At 35.5% G+C, this 13141-nt stretch overlaps 1 protein-coding gene across 3 annotated transcripts in view; it reads right to left on the bottom strand.

Moving 5' to 3' along the window:
- LOC111036101 overlaps window positions 1-13141 on the bottom strand; it is an 87671-nt gene that overhangs the window by 24111 nt on the left and 50419 nt on the right. The window contains exon 1 of one of the 3 annotated variants that reach the window (XM_022318002.1): window positions 7041-7264. The exons of the other annotated variants lie outside the window; for them this stretch is intronic. Coding sequence (XP_022173694.1) covers window positions 7041-7086 — 46 coding nt within the window. The 5' untranslated portion in view covers window positions 7087-7264. Of the gene's footprint in view, window positions 1-7040; window positions 7265-13141 lie in introns of those variants that run through there. 3 annotated transcript variants of the gene reach the window in all.

Raw genomic sequence — 13141 nt, 5'->3', positions numbered from 1 at the left:
CTTTTAACTATACTAGGTACGTGTTTACTAAATATTACAGATAAATTTTTACTTTTCTTTTTCATTTCTCTTAAAATTCTGTAAAGTTGACCATGTTGAGCTCACCTGAAGTAAAAACTGCAATGACGTCTTATTAGGAAAAATAACTACACAGGAATAAGAAAGTCTAGTATTACCATGTATTTTATAACGCGGAATTATTTACCCCGAAGTTATTTTTGCATGCAATATTTTTTTTAATCACATATTTTGGTCAACGGAAAATATATTCCTATTGGTCAACCGAACGACTCATGACTTACTGACCGGTAAAGTGCAGTAGACATTATAGTTTATAATAAATTACAATATTTATAATAATAATTACAATAAGAATGCAAGTTTTCGCCGTGACGAGTGAAATTTGAATTTAAATTACAAGCACATTCGTACATTGCCTATTTGAAACTGCAGTGGAGCAGTTGATGATATTACTAAAATTAAGTGGTGCAGATTTTACAAATGTACCTATACTCGGGAAGATGTTTGAGCTACGGCTTTGGAAATTTTGTATTATTAATGCTAAATATTTGATGATTCCATAAAACTTTAGTATTGTTATATATAATCTATTAACTATAAATTAACTACAATTATAACAGTATTTTTTCTTAAAAAAATCAGCCCCCATCCTAGGTTTCTAGATACTCGCGTGCGTGTGCGATATTATCATATTGTCGGCAAAGCAAAATACTGTACTGCATTAAGAGTTTACGACGAAGGAATTATTAGCTTAGTTGTCGTCAAAAGTCTGTCGCTAGCTCCGCGAGCGTCCAATAACTCGTCATCATAATCAACATACCTAAACGCGAGTACGCAATAATTATAATATAATATTATACTATATAGTCTGTATAGTATACTGTTACGTAGTATATTGCGTACAAAACTATTAAACGTAGCACCGGCGAGTAGTTCATTAAGGATGGTTCCACCCCTCCCTCTTCTCACACCCGGCCGATTGTACATATTACAGTAGAAATCACCTACCTATGTATATACACTATATTATACGCCACGTTTGTCTGACAAAATCCCATTTAATCCACGCATCGGTCGGCCTTTGCTAAATCCGAGTGAGACTATATATTGAAATGAAAACGCGACAGGCAACACACACACACACACACACACACACACACACACACACACACACACCGTTATCCGCAAGCATCCACCCACCCGGGTCCTCCTGATCGGGTCTGATCTTATACCGATTGCCGCTGCACCGAGAGTGGGTCGCGCGCCCCTCTCTCACCGCCGCCGCGTCGATGCTGCAAAGGCCGTCTTAGTTTATTTATTTTTACCGCCACCCCTGCCACGTCACCAGTAATTCGGTATACACACGCACGACGTGTACATGCATTATGTGTATACACGTACACACGCACAAAACCTCGCATGCGCACCACACGCTGGCCTTTTCCCTTCTCTCTAAAAGGTTTTCTCGAAGGCGATTATTACGTATGCAACAGTATTTGTATTGTATAATCTCGTTAGCAGAGGTTTGGGTATATATAGACTCCACGTCCTGACGAAATCCTTTTACTCAGATCGGCTCTTTGCCGAGTATAGTCTGTGTGTGTGTGTGTGTGTGTGTGTGTGTGTGTGTAACGGGAATCGCGAGAGCTATATATATATATAAGCGGGAGAGAGGCGAGCAGACACACCGCCGCCGCGTGTATTTCGGTATACGTATACACGGCGACGTTTCTACGGTTTTATATTCGGTTAATGTTGCTTCTGCGTCTGTTTTTGTTTCTGGAAATCCATAATCCTTTGATGACACTCCATTTGCATGCAACCACAGCGAACGGCTGAGCTTTGCCCCGTGCCTAAACGGATTTCGGTAATATTTTATTTTAGTTTTTTTCTCTCTCTCGCTCACTCACTCACGACTCGATCACTCTCTCACCGTCCTCTTTCTTCGATTTGCTCCTCACCCCTCCAGCTATCGAGTGTCGTCGTCCTTCACTCTCAATCAAAAGCTTTCAACGTCGCCCCGTGTTTTTCTCATCTCTCGTGGCCCTGCACCACGCACAATAAGTATATGTGTCCAAAAAAAAGACATTTGTCTATAATACAGTCCTCGCAGAATTTTCACATCAAAAATGCACGCAGAAGACCGACTGCCGCAGTATCTGCCCGGCGACGGCTAGAGATTACCGGAACGACATCATGCTTGAAATCGGAGTGTAGTTTTTCATTAGTCGATCAAACAAAACTGCAGCAGCGATTTCAACCGGGATCCATGGAATCTATTTACCTTTGAACTGAACCATAGTTGAACGGAAACGTGGTACCTATCATTTAACTCTTGCATTCGCGCGAATGTGTCCACATGGGGCATGATCGACAAAATGTATTGAATATTTGTGCTATAAGTACTTTGGAAGTCGGAACATTTAACGAAACTTTAGTTAGTTTGATCGTTTCGTAGACTGAGTTCAAAAAAAAATAAAAAATAATGGTTAGCATACGTTAGTTTTTTTCGAATTCATCATATTATTTAAAGAAAACTGTATGTACCTCAGTTTTAAATTAAAATTAAACAGCTGCTAGTGCTATTTATCTACATTGATTTACTGACATTAAATAACACGGTGATGTCTTAAAGATAAAATATAAATTACGTTCAAAAAAATCTTACTGCAACTACGTGACTAGTAAAAGAAATATTAAAATGAATAATATTTTTTGCAATTCATTTTCATAACATTCCCGTAAAATGCTGAATGTCGAATGTTTTATGCTTATCTAGGTAGGTAGATTTTAAACGGAATATTATTCAAATCACAAAAGCCGAAAAAACGCAACATGTTGGACAATTCAAAACTAATGGTCCTTTTCGGCGAACGCACTATAAATAAATCTCACATTCGTTAAAAATCAAATATATTTTCTTAATTTTAATTTTCCAAAAATCGAATTATTATATTTGAAATCGATAAGGTACTTATGCATATTTGTATTTATATATTATTTTTATTTTATAACACCAACAAATAAGTATGCCTGACTTAATTAGTACCTATAATATACAAAACGCATTTATATTTTCGACTGATTACAATTTACTATTAAAATATATTATGCACCTTTATGGGTACATTAAATAAAAAACTTCACTATTTTTTAATGATAATTTATATTTCATTGGTGATTAGAAATTAAGTTAAGTATAGTATTATCATAGTTTATTTTTGATTTTCGTTTATTATAAATTGAAGTTTCAATATTCAAATGACATACTATGTAATGTATTATTTTTTTCTATTTCCCGTATGTAAGAATACGTCATGTAAATAGTGAATATCAAACTTAACCGCTCGGTTGCAATATTATTACAACTTATATAGAATATTATAGACATACTTATTTTATACATAATACGTTGGAGTACGTATATTTTCTTGCATGCAACCGTGGTCTTTGAATGTTCTATATTTTTGTTATGCGACGTCGTCTGTCAGATAGAAATCAATTTCAAATATACCGATTTCGCATATCCTTTATTTCCATCCCGTTGTCCTCGCAAAACAATATGTGGGGTTTGGCGTTTGTCAAACGAGCTGTATGTCTTATATAATGTGGGACGATGGTGTGGCAGCAAGGGAGGAATGTCTAGAAATGATGGGGTGGGGTGGGTGGGGGTGGGGGCAAGTCAAAGGGATAATATTCTCCCGTGGGGAAACGTTCAGCGGGCCCGTAAGACCTCTCTTCTCGGGGGTGGATGAGCTTAATCCCTTCGGTCAGCAAGACCACATCTATTTAAGCTACACCAAGGCACGGCTTTCAGGCTTTCCCCGAGCATTTAGCTTTATCCGGCTTTTGGGGCTTTTAATATCGTCCGTCCTTTTGTTCGAGTCGAGTAATACTTTTCCGTGTACACGGACGATTCTCTAGTTTTTATGACGGTTGGTTAAACATATTAAAATATATATATATAAATGTCTGAGTGAAAGGTATATGATATTGCATATACATAGGCACGCAATATATACGAATCCGATATATCTTAGTTTCACGCAGTGTTTTCGTGCAATTTATAGAAATCTTGTGTAATGTCTACACGAAATAATTGTGCAGTGTTATTAATCTTTCACCATTTCCTTTTGGTTATAATAAAACATATAACGATTATGCATTTTTTTTGTCGTATTATGCTGAACATATGCCGAATTATGGCCCAAAATTAAAAGGACGAATTTCTCGATGACTAATTAATCATTTTCCTCCATATTAATATTTCCTATATACATAATATGATATGGGATGTCCTGCATATGAATGTGCATACACGTGTCACTTATTATTTTGATATACATAGATGCACATACTATAGTTACCTTGAAATATAATTTTACTAATATGCTGCAGTATAGTTTTATGGTAGTTTAAGGCGTTATGAATTTTATTTATTACGTTCTGAAATAGTGATAACACTGCGATGAATGCGTCGAAAACAAAATTGACATTGGTGCTTTTTAAAGTTGTGTCTTATGGTCGAACAGTAATAAATAATAATGTGTCACCCACAGATATAAATTTATAATTTTCGGAAGTATTTTTCAGCGTAAAATTGCTGTGAACGATCGGACGTCTGTATGAAAATAACTCACGTATTCATTCGTTGCCAAAACAGAAGCGTCAGTGTCCCCCAGCAGGAACTATTGAACGGAGTACGCGATTGCGAAAAAAATTTTCATGAGATTTGGATAAAACCCAATTTATCATCAAAACGATTTATTTTTGAAATTAAAAATATAATAAAAATCACTTTATGCATGAAATTGTGCTCAGTCGTCCATTTAATCTTCGTTTATTTCAAGTATAACATGAAACAGGGTCAGATTTAATGTTGTTTTTTTTTCTCATAAAAAATGCAGAATTTATTTCACACGAAATTTTGGACGAGTAACAACAATTGATTTTGTACGACCGTCTTAAAATTATTTGCAATTTTTAGATTCTCGAAACTAAATCCTCGTCATCGATATACATATATTATACATTTATTGTGACTTGCGAGGATCTATATGTACGGTTACATAATATTAAATTTGTTATAATTACTCGTAACTAGACGACGAGTCACACACATATTATATACGTATAATGCATACAAAATTACACGACAGTTGTTCAACTTGGATAAATTCCAAATCGATAGCTCAAAACCATGTATATCGTATTACTACTTGAATTTTATTACCTATGTATAGGTACCAAAAATACACACCATATAGAAAAAAACAATAGAAATATAATATATTATTACACACCACAAGTGTAGTATAAAATAAAATATATACCTATGATATACAATAGCAATACAAAAAAATCTGTTTGCAAATCGTCGTTTTGCTTTCCTTGGTTTTTTATCATCAAACTAAAATACAGAATAAACTACGGATATTTAGCAGAGTATTGTTACAATATATGAATATAAAATAATAATTGATTATATATTATTTGCGATTGTATTATGTGGGTTTTGGATAAAGCTGTTAGTGTTATCTACTTCCTACCGACTATAATATTATTTTATAATACACACCGTGTAGATAATTCTGTATTCCGTATTAAACTAAAAACGAGATATTTTAATGTTTAACATTTTATTAGGTACCTATAATATTATCGAATTAGCAGAGTATTACCTATTAAAACGGACCCGGGGTAAACAGATTCTGAGGATCGACATTCAATATTTCAGTCATGATGTATATTATATAGATACTTCATCAAACGAGACCGATTAACATAATATTAATATTATTTTTAATTTGTAAATATTGCTCGTATATTTACAACATAACCGAGGAATGGATTTGTATGTAAGAAAATGTGAATTCAGACGGATACGTTAGACAGAGTGATTTGCCCCCATTATGCACACCTATTTTTACCTTAAAATAATAATCTGGGTTTTTGGAATTTTTTTGTCTACTTACATGTACCTACCATATTATTAAATAATTGCTTAGATTTTACAATATATCTTAAGAAGATGTTTTTTAAATTTATTTTGAGTCAAAATTGAAATTCAAATGAGTATATATCTAAGATTTCAAAAGTTATGTGCTAAAGATAATAACCCTCATTCCTAATAATGGATTTTCATAAAATAAGTTATGAAGTAACTATCAAGTAACTTTCAAGTAACTATGAAGTTATGTAAGTAATACTGTATAGAGTATTAATATTTTAATTACTTTAATTTTCAAATCATCATTAAATCGATACATCATTATGGGCTATTATTGTTAGTACATAATATATATCCAATTTTATTCGAAGGCTGGTCGCTTCGATTTCAATTGATTACATTGCACCTACATCAAATTCTTTTTAAATCATTTACTGAATATAAAAGTTGACTGTAATTTAATTGTTCGTAATTTATATCGCCACCACAGGACACTACGTCACCACTTAAATAATTGCATTCTATATATATATATATACTTAAAAACATGGTTTCCTAAAGTCAGAATATGAACAAATTTGTTAGGTGTTAAAAGAAAACATGATAGCTGTAAATGCCCGGTAAACCATTCTGTATAAGGTAATCGTATAAATTTCATATCAATGTCGCGTCGAGGAGGTGGATGCGAAGGAGTTTCGTTAATCAGCGGCGAAAACACATCTCCGTGGCACACTTGTTGCCGCTGGAAAGTTCTATACACGCGTTCTATAAGCGTATCTATATAATATTATCGTGTTATAAAAACTGTCAGAGGCGCCGATGTCTTTGGAAACGCTAGATTATTTTTGAAGTTTAAGTACCCATCCACAAGTAACTAACAAACAAATTCTCCGAAAATTAACAATGACATATTTTGTCATAAGCAAAACCAACTTTTGGTGCCTCAAAATGTATTGTAATCCGAAATTTCTCGGATTTTTCGGGTTGAAATGACACGTGAAAAGTCAAATGGAATAAAAAAATAAATACAATGTACAAAATAATGTAAAACGAAACGCGCTGGTCTTACCGGCGACGAGTTCCTCCGACTGTGATGTCGTCGGCTGTTCTTGCATTTCGTCCGGATTCTCTGGGTGTCCGAATAAAGCACACGTGATCGCGGACGATATCGGTATCAATTATTGTATTTCTGTTGTCCTCGAAACGACAACGACGGCCGCGACGTACACTGTACACCGCACAACAGCGATGACGACGACGACGACGACAGTACACCACGCGGCCCGTTTGACCGACCGAGACTAACGCGCGACCGCGTTTACACACACACGCGCGGTGTGAGAGTCGAAAAACCCGTCCGGCAGCGGGGGATGAGGATTGTCGACGACGGGGACGCGGAGAGTCGATGGTGGCAGTCGGGGGGTGAGTGGTGGTGGAAGGAGACCAGAGGGATTATCGTGTGCCGTTCGGGGTGAAACTTTGTGTGCCACTGCGAACGGTTCGCGGCGTGGAGTGTGCAGGCCGGGGGTGAGATTAGCCGGGAATATAGCAACGACCGTACCCCGCACCGCCGCCTCCACCGGAGCACCCTTAATCCGGATTACGGCGGCATCCCCCTCCCCCGCCACCACAGTCTGTCCCACGACCAGCACCACCCCTGCAGTGCTGCCGCCGACGGGACGACCGAAACCAAAACGTACGACTGCCGCGTGTACGATATAATTTATTACATCATTATTATTACTATTATTATCTGTATATTATTTAGACTCGTAAATACTAGTAAAATATGGTAAATATCGTATTATAATGATGATAATAATATGTAATATGCGTTTAATGCGCGAGAGTACACGAAAGTCCATTGAAAAATGCATTTGTATTTCTCGTTTATGCGGAACTTTTCGGGTCTCCGTACGATGTATATTATTATATTAAAACGTAATATCGGTTCGCGTTTTCGAGTGGTATATAGTGCACTTTGAAGAGACCGAACGTTTACCGGTGGCGTGTAAAAGTACGACGAGGAGGTCGAGCGCGGTTGACATTCAATATCATACGCTCTGCAGTGCTCCGGTGCAGTTTATGCAATTTATCGTCTTCGAACCGAAATGAATTCCCATGTTATGGTTGTATGATAATATAATAATACGGGGTAAAAAGGACAGACCCGATCGTCTCTTATAATCCCGCGAGTGTATTCAATTTATGGCGTATGACTAAATATAATATACATTATATCCCCGGACCAGCGGAGCCATATACGCGCATATAATGGTATGACATTTTATTGTATATGCGGACACACGACGAGTATCATCAGTCACTTGACTCCGTTCGATGGACGACGACAATCGACAGACGACTACAATAAATATGCAATGAAATTACATTACGGTGACGGGCACGGGCAGACGCTCACGAATTTATTGTCAGTTTGCCGCGTATACACACTTAAATTTTAAACCCTTTTTTCTTTAGCTGCTGCAGCTGTAACGCAGTGAGCGAGACGACCGCTGCCGCCGCGTATATATATATATATAAACGCCGTTTTGACGTTTTGTAAATTATCGTAACAGTATACGGCTCGGGATGGTGATTTTCTATTTTCCATCGGGTCGTGTGTTCATTCCGTTAAATTTATCGACTTTAACATTATAATATTGTATGTTAAGGAATAGTGAGGGTTCCTAACCTAGAATTATGTGATAAAAATGTAACACCCCGTGCGTCGCCGTCATCATCGCCTCTGCACGTGCGTCTACTATACTTTATACTATACATGAACCCGAACCATGAAATTATTATTTTCTGACATGACCAAGCAGTGTAGGTACGCCTAATCTACATACCGTATACCCATCAAAAGTGAATTTTTTCGATGCATAAAATATATACCAGCATTGTTCTTCTGTAATACGCCTATAAATTATAATGTGTACGTATAATATGTGCTCGTTCTTCACGCTATTCCGTTTAAAGACTGTCGACGAGTCATTAACGCCTATTATGTCAAATAGACAGTTCTCGCTAATAGAACGGTTAGTCTAATAATTTAAAAAAAAAACACAACAAAAATCGATTGTATTTTCACGTAAGCTACAATCGTGTGTACATCGGAGGGAACGTTTTTTATCTCGTGATTAGTACCTAGTCTTTAAACAGAAATGCAGAGGCCCAATAAGTTTAATTGTAACATGTGAATATACATTTTTTTTAACCTAGTATTTGTACGATTTGTAAAAGAATTTTTTTTACAATAAGCACAAGTAATTTTGTAAATTTATAACTTTATAATAAAAAAAAAAATAATAAAAAAATTTACAACATTGCAGAAAGGGAGCTTATGCGAAGTGGCCATCCATTGATGGAATTTTATGACATGTTATTAGTTTAAAACTTTTATTTTGTGAATTTGTGTAGTAGAAATTAATTTTTGAGATTTACTTGTTTAGTTATTAAAATTAAACGTAATTGACTAGACCGATTGTCTAACGAACGTTACCCCAGCACCCCCACATACGATTTTCATTTTTTTTTTTTTTTTTACCAATATTTAGTATGCAATTAGTATGAATTTGTATGATCATTTTTCAAATTTGTACGATCGTAGTTTTTGCCACACAAGCAAAAAACGTGCTGGGGTAACGTTTGTGATTGTTTAAGGCAAGTTCTTTGGTGTGGATATGAGTTACTTAGATTAACCGATGGTCTAAGTGTATAGACCTAAGAAACGAACGTTTTAGGCAAGTAGCAGCGGTAGGTGCCAGGCGGTTAAGGTAGCAGCTTGTCGGAGTGTGGGCGTGCAGTGAATGGATTTTGTTTTGTTAACTTTAACCCCCCGTTCTTTATACCAGATTTATAAAAGATTTAGGTGATTTCGGATGAAGTTTGAATCCAGTATAGTGTTAGAAGTGCCTTGTCATCGGCGAAGTTACCAGTAGTTGTACAGTTAGTAATGTGAATATTAAATAATAGTAGAATAAAAACGTACGCCTGTCGACCATTTCCAGTCAAATGTGTACATTTTTTAATTAAATCTCATCTGACGATTACTCGATATTTGGACGAAAACCGTAATGAAATAGCTTATCCAATTCCCAACTACCGAAGCAGTTTAAAATGATACATTGCATTTCTGTAACATCATTAAGATACAGCAGTGGATACAGGAATACACTTTTATTAGTATGAAGGTATTTTATATTATTAATTATTGATATATAATAGCATTGGTATAATAGTTATTCATAAGTTTTATATCAGAACTACGTGATAACTGGTGAGGACAAAAATGGTATTGTAATATAAATCCAAAAAAAATGTTGTTCTTGTTATATCACATACAGGTAATAATAATTTCAGCAATAACGACCACCGCCCCCAATAGAGACACGGTCTCTGGTTTTGATGGATTTGAGACTAGTTTTTACGGAAAATCGTTGTTGCATGGTTATAATATTATTTTTTCAGTATCAAGCCGATCGAAGGGGTTTTTCTTCCTTCGCGAAGACCAGCGGGCACTATTACAGTATTACCGCTTATTATTACATTATTTTTACGATACGCAATATTATAGGTGTATAATAGTATGTAATATAATTTGCGGGAGGCGGTCGTGGAAAAATAACAAAAACAGTCGTCAACTAATCCGATGTGGCTTATTTATATATTTTTTTCTCGTTCGCACGCCATAATGCAATATATTATTATTATACAACTATTGTTATAAATTATAATGTTGTACTGCAACTACTACGTTATTCGCGGACAATTGCAGTTCGCCACGGTCGAACGTAATATTATTATTACTATATTGTAAATTTGCCTACCTATACATAATATCGCGGTATCCACCACGCGTATCCGTTTGTGCTCTATTCGCGGCTTGTCGTTCCGCCATTTCTTTGTACTGCGATTTACAATATGTGTTTTTAATACGGAGAGGTATACTCATCACTCGGCGTGTCAAACGTACGGAAAGAGTAAGTACCTCCTCTCGGACGGCGACGGAAAATGGAGTGAAATTGGCGAGCGCCATTATCGGTGTTTTCTCGATTTTCACAATCACTGCGAACGATGATTGTCACGGGGGATATCGCATAATATTGTTGTTTACGGTGGCTGTTGCACATTCCTTAGGGATATTTCCTTAGATCATATACTGCAAAGGATAGAGTCATTCGAAAAGTCTGCGAAGACCACACAACTATATAGAACCGAAACGACATGTGCATGCGAGCATCATGAGGTTCTTATTATATTTCATTACGGTAAATTTGAAATATTATCATTTATCAATATCAATGAAATAAAGGTGACAGCCTAACCTACCCAATAATTTCTGTGACACCATGTGACTGAGTATTATATCGCTAGTCCTATATATAGAGTTATGTTAATGAGACATGCGTAATAACTCTATCCGTCGTATAAAGGCGTATATATAGGATTCATGACCCCACGACGTTGGCGTTGAGAAAAACCTTCATTATGATGTTTCTTAACGAAGTTATCGTAACCAAATCATTGTACGATGATCCAGGGAAATTAACGAGAAAAAACGGAAAATCTCTAAATGAAAAACTCCGAACAAGGTAGGTAGGTATATTATAATACGCACGTAAGCAGCCAATGGTTCAAACAATGGAAACCGATTCAGTAACGGTGATTATTTAAAATTTTTTTTTTTTACTCGAATATGTACTATAAAAACGATTGTCGATAATAAAGAAATCCAGAAAAATCAAACTCGAACGTGTACAGCGGGAAAAACTGTAAAAATCATCGAGGCAATAACCGTGTTCCGATGGCGGTTGCAGCTGCCATATACAACACATGGTATTACGTATATTACATTATCAATCCGTATAACAACAAATACGAATCGGACAATAAGCATTAATCGTAATTATAGGTATATATAGATTCCACATCCTTTAAAACTATTGAAACCACAATGTGGAAAAATGAGTCCGATGATGTTGTGCGGGATTTAAATGTAAAGCTCGTATGGTTTAAAAAATAAATCACTACGTACTAACAACGAGTAGATAGGTATTTTTTAAATTCACTCCATACAATGCATTTGATTTTTTTATTTACTGGAAAACAATAATGCGTACAAGTAAAAATACACATTTTAAGAACACTTAACGGTATTGCATAATATATTGTGTACTTACTGATTACTATTATTGATATGAGTATTATAAAGTCATAGTAAGTACCCCATATTATGATTAACGTAATAATATAACAGATACGTTTCCAGTACCTACCAACTTAAGTATTTGCAATGCTAGAAGAATGGTCATTTTTAAGAAACGATATTTTTAATTTCGCATTACCTATATAATATAATATTGCATAAAACAGGGATTGTCTTGACTAATATTATATTGTTATCATGATGAATACTAACGTGTAAAATCGTAATAAAAATAAGATTGTTGAGTGAAAATATACTGCAATTATACACGCAACGTATACAATAATAAACAGAATTTGTATTTATTTATTTTATTAGTGTTGTTGAGCTGTAAAATCGTAATGTTAAGAAATACGAAGAAGTATCGTAACAATGGCTCCACGGAACTATTATAATAGGCTAGGACAATGGGTATACTACAACTGCTTAAATTACTTAGAATAATATTATATATATATACGGATTATGATAAAAATCCGGCTTGTTTGGAAATCGGATTAACTCGGAAACCGAAATAATTCGCCAAAGAAATAAATCTGGATTAAGACCTGGCGCGAGCGTATATATTATTATATATACGTGCAACCAGATTATAATAATATAATAGTCTGATAAAATGATTCTGGGTTAGTGTATATACCTACTACACTATATACTCCTCTATTCGGATTATGCCTACTTAGCATGCGTTCGATATAATATTAAAATATCGTGTTATAGAGGCATTAAAGTGTGTACATCCGAATAAAGCACGAGTAGAGGTTCTTTAAAATCGTCGTCCGGCCGCCACTGAACGTATATGCGTAACCCGACGTTTAATTTATGCGCGGCACCTATACACTAATCCGACGTTTAGGCGAGCCGATATGGTGCAGTGTGCGACGGGTAGGTAAAGTGTTTAAATGCGAATGTCGTACAGCACACTCACATACGTACACCTATTGCGGATTGTATGATTC

The sequence above is a fragment of the Myzus persicae genome, unplaced genomic scaffold (genome assembly GCF_001856785.1).
Source record: "Myzus persicae strain clone G006 unplaced genomic scaffold, MPER_G0061.0, whole genome shotgun sequence".
In the NCBI taxonomy this organism is placed as follows: Eukaryota; Metazoa; Arthropoda; class Insecta; order Hemiptera; family Aphididae; genus Myzus; species Myzus persicae.
Note: the sequence above shows the minus strand (reverse complement) of the source record. Positions and strands in the feature narration are given on the sequence as shown.